A 19,480-nucleotide genomic window follows, 5' to 3' on the forward strand; every position below is an offset into this window, starting at 1 on the left:
GCAGAGAGATAATGTAATCAATCCCAAAAGTTAAGGGAAAGCTTAGCCAAATTTACACTGAGGATTTATAGCATGGAAGTGAAAAAACATGAATCTAGATTAAATGTAGGCTGGGCAGGATGGCCAGGTGTGTTGATCAGCATTACAGTAGGAACATGGCTCAACAGGTAACACCATCCCTCAAGTCCTTCGGGGATTCGGAAGTGAATTCAAGCACCTACAGAGGTCTCCCATGCAGGCAGGAAGAGGATCCAGGTTAATCTGGACTCTAGAGGGACTTTCCAGGACGGCCTGTTACTTTATACCTTAGCTGGAGGGTCCCAACCCCCTCCCAGCATGTTTCTACCAATGTAACCACCGCTTCCTTCAAATCTTTCTTCCCTCATCTCTACTTTCAACTCACCCCCCTACTGGTTTCTTTCTTGGGAGCTATTGATGGTCCATAATAACCAGCCAGCCCCTAACGTGCCATACGGTTCTGGTTCGGCAAAGAGAAATCAAGAAACATCTATTTCAGGGTAACAATAACAGTGTTTCAACACACAGTCAAATCCAGCTTTACAATGTCACATTCTCGACTTACCGAAGAAGTCCTTGACCGAAACATAAACTCATGCTAAAAAAGACTTCCTGGCTGATGTACAGTTTTAAGATATCCCGAGTCCTCTTTGCTTCTCACCCCACCACTGTCACCCACAGGGAGGGGTTGGCTACCCAAGAAGATGTATTTTGGTCCATGTAAAAGGGGTTAGCCCTTTTCCAGGCTCAGCAAACATCTTCTGATGCGCTAATAGCCCTTAATGAGGACATCTGCCATCAGTTAAATAACTGGGACAGACAGAATAGGAAAACAAACCCTCTCTGTGGTTCTAAGTTGCAAATTGCCATTTGACACGTCACTGTTGCCGGAGAATCCCAGGTCTCAGCACATCCCTGTGTGCGTGCGTGCGCGCGCGCATGCGCTCACGCTCAACGGGTGCTCTCTCCTACCTCCCATGGCAACAGGCCATGACGTCACCGAGTAGCACTTCCAGGACACAGGTAATAAAGTCAAACTGATTCATTACACAACTAATGGGGTTTTTGGTGGTGGGTTTTTTTTTTTTTTTTTTTTTTTGTCGTTAAGGAGGGTGAAGTTTGGAGTAAGACTCCCATTTGCCAAAGCATGGGTGCTTTGCTGCCTCTCTAATGAACAATTTAGGGACCAAGGTGCCGGGCATTAACTCCTCTTCCAAGAGTTTCAGGTTCTCCACTAACCTTAAGCTTTCTACCCTATGATCTCCCCTGGTAACCACTGCACAGAACATCAATTTGAGTTTTGGGTTCTTTGGCTAATATTTTGCGTATCATTCTTAATCTTTTATCAGAAAGTCGCTAATGTTTTCTTTTTAATTTTATTTATTTATTTATTTATGTCTGTGTTGGGTCTTCGTTGCTGTGTGCGGGCTTCCTCTAGTTGCGGCACGTGGACTTCTCATTGCAGTGGCTTCTCTTGTTGCGGAGCACGGGCTCTAGGCACACGGGCTTCAGCAGTTGTGGCTCACAGGCTTAGCGGTTCCGCGGCATGTGGGATATTCCCGGACCAGGGCTCGAATCCGTGTCCCCTGCATTGGCAGGCGGATTCTTAACCACTGTGCTACCAGGGAAGATCTTTTACAGATCTTTTAAATCTGTAAAGTTTTAACTTCATTTCTTTTTTCAATGTGACATTCTAAGCTCATGCAAAGGTCAAAACTTTACAGCACACCACATCTTTTATTTTATAACAGAATTCAGTGGAGAATAGGACAATTCATTTGTCCAAAACAATTCATTTTTCAGCAATTCTTGGCCAGGGATGATCTCTGTTGAGAGATGCCATGTGTGTCCGCAGTATATTGATGACTATATGCAAATATGTCTGTGGTCCTTGCTCTCTGAACCTTGGCAGAAAGAGGTAAGTTGTCATACTCCACCATCACCACCCAAATGCTGCCTGGTAGTTTCTTAAGCCTTATTTTCTTCTGGGGTGCCTTCTCCAGAAAAAGTAAAAAAAAAAAAAAAAAATCACTTCACTGAGCATATATTGACCGTTTCTTCCCAGAGGATTTTCTTCCCAGCCTGGCTTTGGACAGAAAAACCTCCAAGGGTAGCCAAGGGCCTGCACTAAAACATCTAGGTCTCTCAAGTTATACATCAGGTCCTGTTACACCATTTTTTAAATGTGTGGTATGCATTTTAGGTTTTCATGATATGAGCTTAAGGTCACAGCACTGAGCATATTAGTAATTGATTCAATACCAAGATTTCTAAATCAGCTGTTCAGAGAATGACCATTTGGATTCTCAGGTCATTCTAATTGTTGTCTTCTTCTGAAGTTTTTTTTTTTCTTTTTAATATTTTATTTATTTATTTGTTTGTTTGTTTGGCTGTGCCAGGTCTTAGTTGCAACATGCAGGATCTTCGTTGCCACGTGCAGGATCTTTAGTTGTGGAACGTCTGAAGGTTTTTAAAAACTGGATTACACTGCCTCAATGTATAATAGTTTAGACTATGGGTAAAATTAGAATTAGACAGTCAGGACTGGCAGGGATCTTAAAGGTTGCCCATCCCCCATTCGGGGCTGGATCCTCTCCACAGCGTTTCCTATAACTGAGTGTCCAGCCTTCCCATCGCTGAGTAATAGATGTAACAGAAAAATGGAAGGAGAAAATAAGGGCCCCAAATAGCCGTGCTATTTTCATATCCCAGCAGATGGGCCACAGAAATAGGTCACCTGATCTGGTTACACTGAGTTTTCTCCAGCAAATAACAAATGACCCTGATCAACAAATACTTTTGTTGGTCTGACTGCACAACAGCCATTCAATCAAGTGAAAGAGACCATTCTGTTTGCACTGCCAGCAGGGAAGGAAAGCATTTTCACAGCTCAGCCCAGAACTACACTTCCCCTTCCTTCACACCTAGCTCCCCATTTGCTTTCAAAACCACCAGTGCCCTTTATTCATTGCTCTGCTGTGCATACACTACTCTGTATGAAACAAGACAATTGTTAGCACAGTACCGGGCACACGGGGCTCAGTGATCTGTAACTACTTCTATTAGTTCCGATGGACTGCATCTCCCTTAGACGGCAAGCCCTTGCTTATCCCATCAAATTTATGATGTTGAAGAGATGCTATTCCCATAGGTGAGAAGAGCCCCAGATTTAAAAAATAATGTGTTGTAAGAAAAAAGACCTGCTGCCCGCCCAAAAATGAAGAATAGTCATAACGTCTTAGTAGCGCTTCAGTGTTCGGACTCGGTCCTAAGATAGCAGTGTTTTCTTGAAAACAGGTAGAGAATGCTTTATAAGGAAGCAGGGATAAGTAAAAGCATGCCTACGAACGTGCCATGTGAGAGGGAGAGATGATCCAGCACTGTTTTCGTCCATGCACGGGGCACGCATGCATGTGTATACATGTGGGTGCCTGCACTGTGGTTAAACCTGATTTGGCTGTACCAAAACTATGTGAGACGCAGGAGGCACGGAGACGGATGACTGCTGACTCAGCACCCTACCCAGAGCCAGCAGGAAGGAGGGAGCCAGGAGCTGAGTATCTCCGCAAGAACAAGCCTCCCAGAACCTACAGTTCCCTCCAGCAGTTTGCAGGGTAAGCTTCCAACCTGAACAGTTAACCGCCAATGAATGCCTGAATGGCATTTGCGTTTACAGTCACTTTGATACACACATTCGAGGCTTCCTTTTTTTTCTGACCTCCTGGCAACTCAAGGAAACAGGGAGGGACAATTTAATCCCCATTTTACAGCTCAGAAAACTGAGGTTCCTCCAGAAGGCCACTGACTTGCCCGAGCTAGCCAGCTGGGGTGTCTGCAGCTTTCCTGGCCCCTCCCTGGACTCGTTCTCTCTTCCCCTCAAGGGGAGACCCAGCGGTAGGACAGGGGCTCGGGCTGGAAGGGCTCCAGAGTTCCCAGCCCCAGTGCCTTCACATTGCCTTGTCTGATTCTCACAATGAACGCTCTGAGGAAGAAAGCGTGAGTTTCATTGGGAAGAAGGATCAATTCGAGGCACTTACAATAATGAAAAGAGAAAGGTGGCAATAAAAGAACCACCCCCCAAAACATAAAACACAGAGGGGAGAATTTAAAACGCCTAACAGTCCAGGACCCGTGAGTGTAAGGCCCTGAGGGGTGCACACGCCAGAAAAGCTCTGTGATCATGATGCCTGAGGTGCCAACCCCGAGATACAAGATAGGGGCCCCTTATGTTCTCCCACTTTGAAGGCAGAGAAATGCAGGCTCTCTCTCTCTATTTTTTCATTGAAATGGTTAAAGCATAAAAACTATTCGGAAGTCAACAGTCATTTGAATGAATAATCACATTCCCTGACTATGCTAAATAAACAGACGGTGGGGGGCGGCAGCTGTAGGGAAGGTGAGAGCCACCTGGTGACTTTCCTGGCTGGAATCAATAGGTAATAAAAAGGCAGCAGCCCTCTACAGGGGTGGATAATCAGAGCACACAGGGCTGCAGGTGCCCAAGAAAGGAACCACCTGGGCCGGGGGCCGGGCCAGGAGTGGGAGATGCAAAATTACAGATGAGAAACCATGCAAACGCAGACAGGATGGGCCAACTAGAGACACCAAACCAGAAAAGAGAAACAGGTATGGGAAGGGATCAAGGTGCCCAAAATACCCCTCCAGAATCCAACTCTCATCTGGGAGCCACCGGTGCCAAACCAGCCAGTGGGAAATAAAAGTGTAATCTTGGCAGTTATAAGTCACAAGATAAGAAACACGTGCTGTTGGGATGACAGAACGTTCTAGTGGCTGATAACATTTAAAAACCTGAAATAAGAGCTGGGTGCCAGAATTCGTTCCAAGACCAGGATGGCTGACCAGCCAAGGGGATAGATGTGTCTAGCCAGGAGGGCGATAACAGGCTTCCACAGATCAACTTTTAAGCCAACTTTTCCCTCCCTTCTGACTTCCCGGCGGACTGTACAGGCTTTCTGTTTCAGGATGGCAGTGGCTCCTCAGGCTGTCACTCTGTCACCTTCTCCCCGGAGATTGCTCTGATCTCCTGGGATTGGAGCATCTCCCCCAGGACCAACGGGAATGCGTCCCATCCCCCAGGAATGCTGTGGCTGAGGGGAAAAAAAAGTCTGGATACACCTGAGCAACTAACACTGGCTCCTCAAAATGGAAACAGAATGTGCTAGAGAAGCTAACCCCGGGCACACTGCCGAGGACGCCTCTCCAGGAAAAGGGCTCGTGGCAGCCCGTCACCGTGACCTGTGTGGCTTTCGGCAACAAGCCACCACCTCGGAGCCTCAGTTTCCTGCCTCACCATGAAAAATGAGAACAGTGCCCAGCACGTGAAAGGACCTCAACAGATGTGTCGCCTCCCCTGCTCCCCGATTTCAGACCGGCACTAGACAGCTGAATGACACGGTGGGCCACTCGGAGAGCTTAGGAGCCGCTGTCCCGCTGGCATCTGGAAACTGAGAGTGCAAAAGGATATTCAACCTGAACCAGTAATACAACTACTGACTCTCAAGGGAATCAAGGAGTTGACCACGGGTGAGCCGCTGATTAACTGAAATCCCAACAGAACTGATTTCGGCAAGACAGGGGAACCGAGAAATCCAGCGTATTCCATTTAGAGGCCAGCTGGCCACGGTGAACCAACCCCAGGGCTCCCTGCTTCGAGAGCTCAACACCCAGCCGGCTGGCTCTGCCCTGTGGCCCAAAGCAGAGCCCACGTGACCCGGCCCCTCACCTTGCTCTCAGCACACAGGTCCCAACCCTGCCCTCCTCTTCTGGCTGAAACCTCCATCTTGGTGCCCTGCCCAGGGCGGTTCAAGGCCCACTGCCAGGCCTCCCCGAGGCGGAGTGTGACCAGCCTCTGAGAGAACCCCCCAAATCTGACGCTCAGTCCCGGGTTCCAGCTGTCCCAGATCTGGATCCACATTCACCCGTGCAGACCTACACAGCACACAGGGCAGCACTGACTCGCCAGAAACCCAGGGCAAGGGGAGCCGCAGAACCAAAACACCAGTGTTCTAAACAATCTGCCGGTACTCGACACACGTGCAGGCTCTTGCCGATGAACTGAATAGAAGAATGACGGAGAGCTTCCCTGGTGGCGCAGTGGTTGAGAGTCCGCCTGCCAATGCAGGGGACACGGGTTCGTGCCCCGGTCCGGGAAGATCCCACATGCCGCGGAGCGGCTGGGCCCGTGAGCCATGGCCGCTGAGCCTGCGCGTCCGGAGCCTGTGCTCCGCAATGGGAGAGGCCACAACAGTGAGAGGCCCGTGTACCGCAAAAAAAAAAAAAAAAAAAAAAAAAAAGAATGACGGAGCCTCAGCTTCAGACCCTGACTTTAGAGAACTTTAGGCCTCGCTGAGCTCCTCCTGCATCCCACACCCAGCACTTGTTCATTAAAGCACTTAATACGCTCCAGAGTGACATTCATAGATCTGTGCTGTATAATTAGTGTGAGGCCACACTTTGTATTCTAAAGACGGACGGAGAAGAATCACAGACGCGTTGAAGATCTACAGCTAGGGAATGAACTCGGTTTAGACTTTACCATCCAGAGTCCACCACTGCTGTTCACCCATCCAGTGATTCTTCACCAACACGCAGGCCAAAGTCCTCAGGGGGCCAGACAGAACTGACTATGGGGCTAAGCGGAGCCCTTCCCAACACCCACCCTTCCAGCCAAACCGTGCTAAAGCATGGGGCCACACACTTGCACACCCTAAAGCCTGCCCCATTCTTAGAAAACAATTGCTTCGTGTCTGAGGCCATCTCATGTATGCCCGGCCTGCGTTAAATCTAAGCTTGGAACCGACCTTGTAATGGGTCTTTATTAAGATTTAAAATGAATGTACCCTGTTACCTAGCAAGTCCCCTTTCTCAGGATCTACCCTAGAGAAACACTCACGTGTGTGGCAAAGAGGCATGTACGGCCATATTTATTGTAACAGCAGAGGATTTGGAAATAACTTATATGGCCATCAATTAGGCTAAATCAACCAACAGTTTAGCCTTCTGATTCTAAGGAAGGCTATGCAGGAGTTAAACAAAATCAATAAGACCTATACATATAGACAGGAAGCCATCCCTGAGATGTAGTGGGGTGGAGGGGGCCAGCACACTACTACTCTGCAGTGCACTTAGCTTCTTTTAAGTTCTTTAGGTATAAATGCAAGTATGTTAAGCATTTGGAGAATACCAACAAACTCCTAACAGTGGTTAACCTCTGGGGAAGGGCTGGGATTAGGAGTGGTTGTCAAGGAAGATTTTGTTTGCTCTGGAAGGTTTGCATTTTTTTTCCCCCTACAGAGAATGTGTTCAAGTAGTACTTGTGTAATGAAAATTTCATTTCACCATGTAATTTTTTTTAAAAAGAAAGAAACTGACCCTGCTCCGTACATTTCGGTCACGTGTTTGGGGGCAATTTCTACTCCAGTCTACACACGCTTCCCGGGAGGCTGAGCGCTCAGCAGTGCAAAGAAGTGGGCTCTGCAACACAGATCCTGTTTCAATATTAGAAGCCCAACTCTGTGACTCTGTGGACCGTTCAATTTATACACTAGTTCAAGGAAGAGGCAAGAAAAAAGAGAAAGGCCTGTAAGGGGACTTCTGGGTAATTCAAAGGGATGTCCTAGGAGCGATTTCAGTTCTTCTAGTTGAGCACTCCAGCTCTCCAACACCACACACACGCATGCACACACACACACACGCACGCACGCACACGTGCACACGGACTTGCCAATAATGGCAGCCCTCGCCCAACCACACGTAATCCACACCAGGCCTAGCCGGCTGCACCTCAGACTCTTCCATCCGGGAATAAGGATTTCCAACATAAATTCAGATCCTGTGGGCTAATGAGAAGGAAGAATCTGACCACCACATTAGGAAAGCTCCAAAATATCATTTACTCCCCCAGGGCCACCTAACCACACAGAACGCTGATTTTTCAACACAGACACTCCTCCACCTCCACCTCTTCAAGACACTACGTGAAAAGTCCTTAGAAACACAAAACTCTAATATTAAGGACCTAGGGTAGGCAAAACTAACCTAGAGTGATAGAAATCAGAGCTGTGGTCCTTCCAATCGGGGGAAGATTCACTGGAAAAGGTCACATGGAACACTTCGGAGGTGATGGAAGTGTTCTGTCTTAAAATGCATTTGTCAGAACTGATCAAACAGCACCTTTCAGATCTGAGCATTCCACTGTATGCAAATTACACCTCAATTTAAAAAACAAAACAAAACAAAACAAACTACCCCAGTACAGTTTCTCTGCTAGCTGCAGCAGAACTTTGAGCTGTCCTATCAGACATCTGAAATCTCTGCTGTGCTATGTAAAGAGCACAAGTACCATGGCGACAGTCACCATAAAAATAGATAACAAGATTAAAATGGATAGAGGACACAGGAATTTAAGAACGGCGCACCAGGAGCAATTCGTTTTCGGCAGAAGAAAAATAGAGGACAGGGAGTTTTTCATTCCCCCTGCACTTTGAAAAACAACCATTGAGTGTGGTTGTTTTTACTAAAAGAGTTTTATGGCTTCCCAATACTCAAAGGACAAAAAAGGCTGAGAGCTGTTACTTCTTATCATATTTTGCCTTAAAAAAAAAAAAGTATGATACCCTAAGTTCTTCCCATACCCGCTGTTCTGTGGCCCTGGGAGCCGATTCACAGCAATGCGACAAGCACAGATGACGTGCCATACACTGTGTGAGGTCCAAATGATACTGAGATAAAGGCGGCCTGGGCCCTTTATCAAGTGCACAAAGACTTCCAACTTAAGTTCCAATTACCAAGTTCTGCCTACATTTTTTACATACGTCGAAAACTGACGCCCCCTAGGTGTGCACCCTGAAATTACTCCACGTGAAGAGAGCACTTTCTTGCCCAATACTGACTTCTTTCAAATGCCAAAATGTAGGCATGAATCACTTGGCGACAGAAATCTTGTGTTCTTCTCCAAAAGATGAGATAAACCTCTGTTCTCCTTGTGGAGTTTCTCTAAGAAATGTTTGCTAAGTGACTTAGCCCTTGCAGTGTCCCCAGCAGCAAAAGAAGTCATCCAAAAATATCAGGAAGAAAATCTAACATTTTTAAATAATCAGGGTGGATTCTAAATAAACCATATATTTAAGTAAAATTTAGGCAAAATTAAACTTCCACGTGTAAGCTACAAATAATAAAAATGCAAAAACAAAAAAATTTTTCATTCAAACCACAAATTTACTGTCGGATAGCAACTAAACATATGCATTCCTGGAAAATCCCACCCGAAAGTCTCTTTAAATCTGTCCCTTGTTCCCTCTGTCACTAAGCCTACAGAGCAATCACAAGGTTCAGACTCGTCCCTGATGTTGGGATGGTTTTTAACGTGCTGCACCTGGTGATATAAATCTGCAGTGGAGAAAATGAAGGAGATGGTCAAGGACACTCCCAGATCCTCCGCAGCCAAGCAGAGGACCCAGGAGTCAGTTAAAGGTCCCCATCTTGATTCATTCATTATACTGAATACAACCGGCCAATAAACATATGAGTCTTCCGTATGTCGATCCATTTTACTTATTGTTGTTTGCCATTTTCCACCCCACACCCACCTTCTTGCTTTTCCTAAAGACAAAGTTCCATTTTCAGCAGCTCTGGGGCCACAGAGTAAGTCCTGACCCACCTTGGAATAGTTCTCTTCCTCCTTTCTAAAATAACCCCAGAAGATCTCTTGAAAACGTTAGGACCCACCTATTAACATTTTTTTAAAGAGCTTAAAATGATTTGACCCCAGTACTACACACTAGAGGTATATTCCATATTCCACATTATCTTTCAGCTTTGACAAGTCACACAATAACCCAAGGATTAGAAAGAACTTTGGAGGCCAGCCTAATACCTGTTCTCTTCTACAGCACCCCTAATCCACAGCATTCAGCCCAACCTGAATACCTTCAATGATGGGGAGCTCACTACTCCACGGGCAGACATTTCCACTGTTGGTCAGGCCTGCCAGCTAGAAAATCCCTTTTCTGATAGAACTGAAATCTGCTCTCCCAGTCTTTAGGGTTAAAAGGAACCTTAAAGCTCATCACCTTCGTGTAATCATTCAGTGGATAAGGAATCATGTAATGCAATCATTCTACAGAAGAAGAATCTGAAGCTAGAGAGGATAAAGCAGTTGTTCCATCCGTTGGTCATACTGCAACACCAGGGCAGAAGTGAACAAGTCGACTCTTTCCTATACCTCATAACCACGAAAATATTTGAAAAGTGCTATTGTGCACCCACCCCATGAATGTACTCCGGTCACTCCTGATCCCACAGCATCCTAGTCTCCTTCCTGTGGGCGAAGCCTTGTTTGTTCATGTTTCTTTTAAATCATGGCTCCCCAGTGGTCAGAATGTCACATGACCAGCAGAGGTCATTAAAACTAGACCCTGTGATTGGACTGATGAATTTCTGATCCAGTTATGAATGGGATTCAATTTCTAAAAAGCCTCATCCCACTCAGGGCTCACATTTAACTCATGACCAGAACAATCTCAAAACTTTTTTCCCACATGAGCTGCCCCCTCCTCAGCACCTGGAGGACCACCAGGGTTACACTGTGCTTGTCTGTTTACCTGTCAGTCTCCCCCTTTCAATCAGATCATCAACTTCAGGTCAGGGACTGAGTCAGTCTTCTTTTTTTGACTCCAGTACCTAGTCAGTGCTTGACACACGCAGGTAAATACTCAAGATTAGTCACTAAATGAATCATCTACCTTTACCCATCCTGTCCTTGAACGATAAAATGTTTTTAAAATAGCAGTGTTCAAGAGAATGAAGAGACAAACCACAGGCTGGGAGAAAATATTTGCAAAAGACACATCTGATAAAGGACTGTTATCCATAATATACAAAGAACTCTTAAAACTCAACAATAAGAAAACAACTCAATTTTAAAAAGGGAGCCAAAGACCTTAACAGATACCTCACCAAAGAAGACATACAGAGAACAAAAAAAGCACGTAAGATGTCATCACAAATCATTAGGGAAATGCAAATTAAAATGAGATACCACTACACACTTAAGAGAATGGCCAAAATCCAGATAACTGACAACACCAAATGCTGGTGAGGATATAGAGCAACAGGAACTCTCCTTCTTTTGCTGGTGGGAATGCAAAATGGTGCAGGCACTTTGGAAGACAGTTTGGTGCTTTCTTACAAAACTAAACACACTCTCACCATATGACCCAGCAACTGCCCTCCTTGGTATTTATCCAAAGGAGTTGCAAATTTATGTCCACACAAAAACCTGCATACGGGTGTCTATAGCAGCTTCATTCATGATTGCCAAAACTTGGAAGCAACCAGGACGTCCTTCAGTAGGTGAATGGATAAATACACTGTGGGACATCCAGATAATGGGATATTATTCAGTGCTAAAAAGAAATGAGCTATCAAGCCACGAAAAGGCATGGAGGAAGATTAGATGCATATTACCGAGTAACAGAAGCCCATCTGCAGAGACTATATACTGTATGATTCCAACTGTATAACACTCTAGGAAAAGCAAAACTGTGGAGGCAGTCAAAGGATTACTGGTTACCAAAGGTTGTGGGGAGGGAGGGGTGAATAGGCAGTGCACAGGGGATTTTAGGGCCATGAAAGTACTCTATATGATACTATAATGGTGGGCACATTTGTCCAAACTCAGAACGTACAGCACCAAGAGTGAACCCTAATGTCACCTATGGACTCTGGGTGATTATGACGGTGTAGGTTCATCAGTTACAACAAATGTACCATCTGGTAGGGGATGTTGATGGTGGGGGGATGTGCATGTGAGGCGGGCAGGGGGTATGTGGGAACTCTCTGCACCCTCCTCTCAGTTTTGCTGTGAACATAAAACTGGTCTAAAAAATAAAGTATATTTTTAAAAATATACTTACATATATGGTAGTGTTTTTTCCACTGTGATATACATACACACTATAAAAAATACAAATAGTAAATTTAAAATGTAAAAAAAGAAAGTCACTCAACTCATCCATTTAGAAGTAACCAATATTAGTATTTTGGTATTAGAATTTTTAGTAAATTTCCTTCCAGTCATTTTCTATGCACTTTGTTTCTTTAAGATTTGAAATCATACTGTAGATGCACCTTAACTTTTAGCAGAAACATCTGTCCATGTTATTTTAAAATTATTCCTAAACATTATTTTTAATGGCCATAATATTCCACTATTACGGAATATTAGTGGAATCACTTTCGGATTACTTCCAGCCCATGCGCACCATTGGGTATTTAGGTTGTTTCCAATTTTCCATTATAGTTTAAGAAAAAAAGAAAAAAAAAACACCTCTAAATAATCTCTGTGCACAAAGCATCATCTACATTTTGGATGTGGTCTCCAGAAGTGGAATTATCTTACCAGAATGTATGAACATTACAAATCAAATTTTAAAAACTAAATCAGACTTTACATTTATCCCTTACTGAATTTCTTTTTTAAATTTGGGCCCTCATTCTGGATGTCTTTGAACCTTGGTTTATCTACTAAATAAGCAATTCCTCCCACCTCTATGCCATCAACAAAGCTGACAAACATACCTTCTGTATCTTGATCCACGACACTGGAATAAATGTTGAACAGCTCAAGGCCAAGAATAGAACCCTATGGCACTCATTTTCAGACCCCTTACCAGGCTGACTCAGTGCCACTAATTAACAGTTTTTGCATATGACCATCAAATTAAATTAATAACACCATCCAGCCCACATTCTACCACTTATTTAATATGGACCTTCATATCTTCAGAAGTTGTTAAGTACTTTACTAAAGACAAAGTGTACTATAGCTGCTGCACCATTTCTCTGATCTAGTAACCATCATATAAAACAGGAAATGGGTTTAATTTGATACGATGTGGCTGACTTCTGATTATCCCTGCATCCTAAGGGCACACTTTTTCAAGCAATTAAGCAAAAAGCATTTCAGTTTCTACGTTTTTTCCCCAAAACCTGTATTTTAAAATAATCAGACTGCGTACCTGTATAAAGCAGGGTGGCTCTTATTCAGTCCCTGTCACCTGTGGCTCCCCTAGGGAAGGGCTCTGAATCACAGGTGGTTGTGGACCCCCAGGGTAAACCCAACTGTCTCCAGACCACAGAGATCTGAACTTATTCATTTCAGCTGGTCCCAAATCAGCCTAGTTTTCCAGGAGTCATTTGCATTCACACCTTGAACCAATTATCCCGTGGTCATTACGAATCCTGGCTTCTCAATCTCAGGATCCTGGAGGCCTACCCCCGGGGCCCATCCTAGGAAGAAGGAAATAAGAAGTGACACAGCCCCTCTCCTTGCCGTTCCTTTATTACTGACTCACAGAACCAAAGCTCCTGAGAATCTAGTAAGACGTCTTACGGCACTTGGCGGCCATGACTCACATCTCACCAAGTTATGACCCCGACACCGTTCTCAGAGGATACGTGCCAGGAGCCACCAGCTAACCAGGTCAGCCTGAAGTGGAAAATGGCAAGGCCTGAGAGATCTTGGGGTCGCTAGAAACTGGCTTCACCATAGAGAATACAGCCCAAAGCCGTCTCTAATTAGTATCATCCAGTCATCAGAAAAATATTTCACAGTGCCAGCCGGCAGCAACTCAGAAAGCGCTGCTCACCTGCCCAAAACAAATGCTTTGCACACAAGGCTCTCAGATTCCATGTCACACTCCTACCCGAATCCCTGCGGTGGCCACCCAGAGCCAGGGACTCAATCCCAAAGTCCCTGCTTGGCCTTCGAGTCTCTTGAAAACTCAGGTCACAAACCCAAAGGGCTGCAGGGCTGAGCAGGGAATTGACTTCGACTGGATTGAGGCAACAGAGAGAACGGGAACTGGGACGGCTGGGGGCCCCGGGCCATCTCCCGCCCACAGCGGGCAGCCGCCACTCAGCTGCACAGACCTGCCTGCTCTGACTCTTTGTACCAGAGTCCCAACTCCACAGGTTTTCTGGATTGCTCCTAATTTTTGAAAACCTTTGCGTGGTCCCAACGACAACTCATCTGAAGGTTGAACACATTCTTCGGGCCTCCCATTTACAACCCTTCCACTGCCCTTTGATCCTAACCGACCTTTCCAGCCTGACTGCTCCCTCCTCTCCCCCAAGGACCTCTGTTCTTCACTCTTCTGCACACTATGTACACCCCGAACTCCAAGCTGTGGCCCGTGATGCACACCCCACCTGTGAGGCACCATGAGACACCCCAAAGGGTTCTTCCCAGACTTCCTTCCCTATTCCAGAAAGTTTTTCCAAGTCAAACAAGCACGGCCCCTTCTCCTGAGCCCTATGGCTACTTATTTTTCATCTTGGCATTTTGTCATCTTGCCTTGTTCCTTAATCACAGGTGGATCCTATCTCTCCTACCCTTCAATCCCTTCCTCCTGCTTCCTTCCACCTCCAGCACGACTAAGGGTAGCTCTGCCCAGGCGCAGCTTCCTAAATACTTCCTAGATATGAAAATGCTCTATAGCTGTTTTTCCAACTCTGAGTTATGATCCATTACAGACCGGTTACATCGACTTAGTGGGAAACAATAAGCATTTTTAAATGAAAAATAATGGAATAGAAAATAAAAGTACCAGAGGAGATTGCACCAAGCAAACGAGGTAGCACTCATGAACTTAAATTAGATTTTTACATACATGATTGAGTATACTAGGTCATGATGTAAATTTTATTTCCTAATGTAGGTCACGGTCGAAACAGTGTAGAAAACACTGCTCTCTAACGAGTAGATTAGCTCCACCAGTGCTCCATGCAACTTTTTTTTTTTGACAGTCATATATTCTCTAAAAAGAAAAAAATATCTGGTGGCTACCTCTCCCCACACGAGTCAGCTTCCCCTGCTAGTTCACTGATCCTGCATCTCAGAGAAACAGGGAGGCTAAGTAACTGCAATTACGTTCTCGCTCATTCTGCAACTTTTTGCAATCACCCTTCAAATTCACCAGCCCTCAGATGCTGCAAGTTGAGGCTTCGGGAATTTGTTCAGCAAATCACCCTAAGTCACCCTTGCAACAGGAAAGCAGAATTCAGAGCTCAGGAGAAACCCCAGCTCCCCTCTGCGGGCTGGTCGCTGGCTTCCTGGGAACTGGCAAGGGCTCTGGTTAGGGGGACCTGTCCCTGGGAAAGGCACTATCCCTAGGCCCAAAATCTTCTCCTTCCTCTTTTAGATCATCTTGCTGCCCCTCATCTTGTTGCATCCCCCATGCACATCTACAAGGGGACAACAGGACTAGACTGAAGGTCTCGGTGGAGAGCAAAATTCAACGTATGTCAAAGCCCAGCAATGTATGTGCTTAGTGAATTCCATTCTACTTCCCTCCAATCTCCAATCCCACCCTCCTGGTTAGCAGAAGAAGTGGCCCATCCTCCTTGGAGCCTCATTTCCTCCGAGTTGCTTTGCCAAATTCATGTTCAGGACCAGGTGGTATCTTCTGAATGGCAAGACAGAACAGAGCCTTCCAAGTCAGACCCCCAGTCCCCCTCGCGAGCATCCTCTACTGCCCCCCACCCCATGACCAAGAAGACATCCCTTGGAGTGCCTTCCCTCCCCGGCTTTGGCAGCCTTTTCCACCCTACACACCCTGGTTTCCCACCAACCTCAGAGCCACAGCTGCTAGCAGGACACCTATGTTTCGACGTCTTGGCAAACACAAGAAACTTCCCTGCAGCCTGAGTGTCAATTACTTCTCTCCAAAACACACATTTCCGATTTCTCAAGTTACCAACTACAGCAGCTCCAAGGCCCTGGCGTGTAATCAATTTCCACAAAGAATTAATTTCCATTCATCTCCTTCCTTCACCCTGCCCCTGTCAACAGATTATTTCAACAGTAATGCTTCTAAAATCCACCCCGTTTTCCATTTCCAGTTATCCCAGTCCAAGCCCTGGGCACTCCACAACTCTTAACAGCCTACGAACTGATTTGTCTCCTAACATCACTTTTAAAAATCTTTCCAAATACTCTTTCGTTACATCAGTCTCTGGCTCAGAAACCTTTACTATCTCCCCAGTACACACACAGTAAAATGCAATCCCCCAGTCTGGCTTTCTAGGACGCTCGCAACCTCAACCATTGTTCCTCTCTATCTTTATCTCCTACTGTTCAGGAAACATCTCCTGGTCTGGCCAAGGCCATCTCCTTGTCTCTCAGGAAAAGTCATGTTCATTTGCACCTCATGGCCCATCTCAAAGGTCTCACACTCCAGAAATACAGTTCTGGCGATTCCTACCGTATGCCTTCTCTGAACGCCAACAGCACCTATTCTACACCTCGCAGTTTGCCAGGTCATTGTGCCCTATCTTGAGGTCTTCTTTCCCGTGCTCAAGACTTTCTGTCCCCCCGGCCCCCGAGGTTAGAGACCCTGGAGGGAATCATCTCATGTATCTTTTGCATCCTCCTCACTGAGATAACTGTTTGAATCTCTTTCTCCTCCACAGTCCCTTTCTGACCTCACACCGGTTACTTCTTCCTCCGGTGCTTTGGCCTTTGCCGGTTATCCTTCACGTGCATAACTTATTTCCTAACTTAGGACTCTAAGTCCATTCCCCAACTCTGACCTTGCCTTTGATAGTCCCCCTGTCCCCCAGCATTTGCAGTCACTTACGCAGTCTGTGTACATTAATTTGAACTTGAGCTCTCAAATCACTTCTACCTGGTCAGCAGGCTTTCTGAGGCCTTAGATTTCTTGAGTGCCTTTTATCTCCCAGAGAACCTGGCACGGTGCGGAGAACGCAGCAGCCCCCCAGAGGTACCTGTGGAGTTGAACTTCATTGCTATGTTTCCTGGTGTTTCAAGTTCCCTGAGACCCAGAACCTCTGTTTACACAACATCTTAGGAGGGTGTCGAAAAGGCCTTCAATACCTGTTGATCACTCACTTCCAGGCAAAATGCACCAAATACTTTTCTAGAAAAGGGGGTGTAAAGAACGGACCGGTGGCCTGTAGGTAACCCCTGCACCTGGCCGCCTGGCATCAGAAGAACGCCGGCCTACGAGAAGCGCTCCAAAGCCACCGAGCATTGGCCCAGGCTGCCTGCAATCAAGGGGGCAGCGGGACCCCCCTCGCCGCCTGGCAGGTGGGCTTCTTTAGGTTACTGCGTCCGTCCCAAAGTGAAGGCGCTGAGCCCTGAATTCCCAGGCAGAAAAGAAAATGCTGCCTTTGAAATTGCACATGACAAACTCCCCGTCCAGGCCCCCACCCGGGCACCGCACATGCCCACAGTGCCAGTACTGAGGAGGGTCAGGGGCCGCCGGCGAGGAGAGGGTGAAGGCGCGCAGAAGCAAGCGGGGTGGACAGAAGGGCAGAAGGGGACCGGGAGGGTGGGGGCCAGCCCCCGAGGTGGAGGGTGTGTCGCGCCGCGCGTCCCGGAGCGCGGCACTCGCCCGCCCGGCCGCTCGGCGGAGCGGGCAGGAACGCGCGGGGAGCCGGGAGAACTGGGCCGGCGGCCCGGCCGGAAAGGGTCAGGGAGGGGGCAGGTCACCCTCCGGCGGAGAGGCGACTCCCGGCCAGCGCTCAAAGTTGGGGAGGGGATTCCTCGGCGAGCGCCGGCGGCGGGCGAGATAAACAAGGCGGCGCACGGGAGGGCGGGCGGCCACCCTCTCCCGGCCGGCGCGGCCACTGCCGCAGCGCCCCCGCGCCCCTACCGGCCGCTGCCCCAGCGGCGCCCGCCTCCCGGGCCCTCCTGTCGCCGGCCCGGCCCCCGCGGGCGTGCGGAGCGTGGGAAGTTCCCGGGCCGCCCCCGTCCCCGGGCTGCAGCGCCGCGAGGTCCCCGCGTAGCTCACCTCGCCCCGCCACGAGCGGTGGCGCGGGCCGGGCAGCTCCCGCTCGGACAGCTCGGCTCGGCTCGGGGCTGCGGCTGCCGCGGCCCCCGCCCACCCGGCGCGGCCCACCGCCCGGCTCCGTTCCGGCTGCCCGCCCGCCCGCCGAGGCTCCGTTCGCGCCCACCTGGCCGGCCTGCCCTCCCTCTCCGGGACACTGCGCTCACGTACGCGGCCGCGGCCACAACCCGGCCCGGATTCCCCGCCCGGGAAGGGAGCGGAGGCGCGCGCCAGCCAGCGAGCGCCGGGGCGAGGCGGGGGACACACCCCCTCGCCGCCCTCCCTCCGTTGCCCCCCCCGCGCCCTCCGTCCCCCGCCCCCTTCCCCCGGCGCCGCGCGCGCACGCCGCCTGCGCGCCCTCGCCGGCCACGCGCGCCCGTGCCCCCCGCCCCAATACCCCCCCAGCGCGCGCCCGGCGTACACACCCCCGGCCGCTCGTAGACAGTGGGCGCTCAATAAGTGCCCGAGCGACTCCTCGCGCACATGCGCACTTGAACCTGACCGAGTGGTGACGCCCCCGCCCCCACCCCCAAATCGGACCCGGCGGCTGCAGCCCCGAACCAAACTTGAGTCTTAGCCTGTTTTCACTGAACCGGCCACCGAGCCAAAGTTTCTTGCTGTTGTTTTTCGAGGCCGGGCTCCGGGACAGGCTTCTCCGAGAGAGGCCGAGCTCGCCCCAAGGCGGGAAATGCCGCCAGCGGGCTCCGGGCGCCTCCGACGGGCGCTTGGCGGGGGCGATCGAGACCCAGGCCGCGCCGCCCCGACCCGCCGAGCGTGAGCGAAAGGCGAGAGGGAGGGAACGCTGGAACCAACCTTTCCATCTTCCTTTGCTTTAATGTTGTCTTCTCCATTTTATGACATTTTACTCGATCTCACTCGTTTGTAGTTGTAAAGTGAGGCGTTATTTGCTGTTTCTGGAATTAACGTGAGAGAAAGTTAACTATTAGCCTTCAGCCCTTATGTAAACAATACCAGTTGCTTTTGGCACCGTTAGGCTCTGGCTTTTGTATAATTTGTAACAAGGAGAATTGAAGCTGATCCATTGTGTTGCTCTGTGTTTTTCAGAGATAAGACCAGAGCCACACGGTAATGAGAAGCCCCAGTACCGATATGTGTGAGCATGTAGAGGCATATTCAAATAAGTTTAATGGATAAAAGAAATAAATCCCCTCCCCCCAGAAGTTTTAAAATATTTTTGGACATACTTGTTGAGTTTGCAGTCAGTTCACCTTCAATTTGAGGTGTGCTGTTTTTCCTGCAGAGAGGTAGTGGGGAGTGTGCAGGAAAGGACTAAAGGCTTTGCAGTCAGACAAGCCTGGTTTGCAATCCTGATTTTACTGCTGAACTAGTTTTATGATCTTCAGCAGGTTCCTTTATCTCTCTGAACCTCAGCTTCTTTATCTGTAAGATGAAATAAAAAACATAGGTATAGTGCCTAGCTCACACCAAATAAACACTAGATATTATTTCCCTTCCCCCACCGTCCACCATTTGTTACAAAAGAAAAAAATCTAAAAAAAAATTCCTATAGGACATTAGTTATCAACTGGGGATGATTTGCCCCCAGGGGGCATTTGGCAATGTCTGGA

The 19,480-nt window shown here is 48.0% G+C and overlaps 1 protein-coding gene across 3 annotated transcripts in view; it reads right to left on the minus strand.

Moving 5' to 3' along the window:
* ZNF395 (zinc finger protein 395) overlaps positions 1 to 18,795 on the minus strand; it is a 39,443-nt gene extending 20,648 nt beyond the window's left edge. Inside the window, exon 1 of one of the 3 annotated variants that reach the window (XM_081237511.1) lies at positions 18,705 to 18,795. In XM_081237511.1, coding sequence (XP_081093637.1) covers positions 18,705 to 18,742 — 38 coding nt within the window. In that variant the 5' untranslated portion in view covers positions 18,743 to 18,795. Of the gene's footprint in view, positions 1 to 17,855; positions 17,974 to 18,018; positions 18,095 to 18,704 lie in introns of those variants that run through there. The other 2 variants (XM_081237512.1, XM_081237513.1) reach the window with 2 other exon arrangements.
* Between the last annotated feature and the right edge of the window lie 685 nt (positions 18,796 to 19,480).

The sequence above is a fragment of the Mesoplodon bidens genome, assembly GCF_964165515.1.
Source record: "Mesoplodon bidens genome assembly, chromosome: 6".
NCBI lineage: Eukaryota > Metazoa > Chordata > Mammalia > Artiodactyla > Ziphiidae > Mesoplodon > Mesoplodon bidens.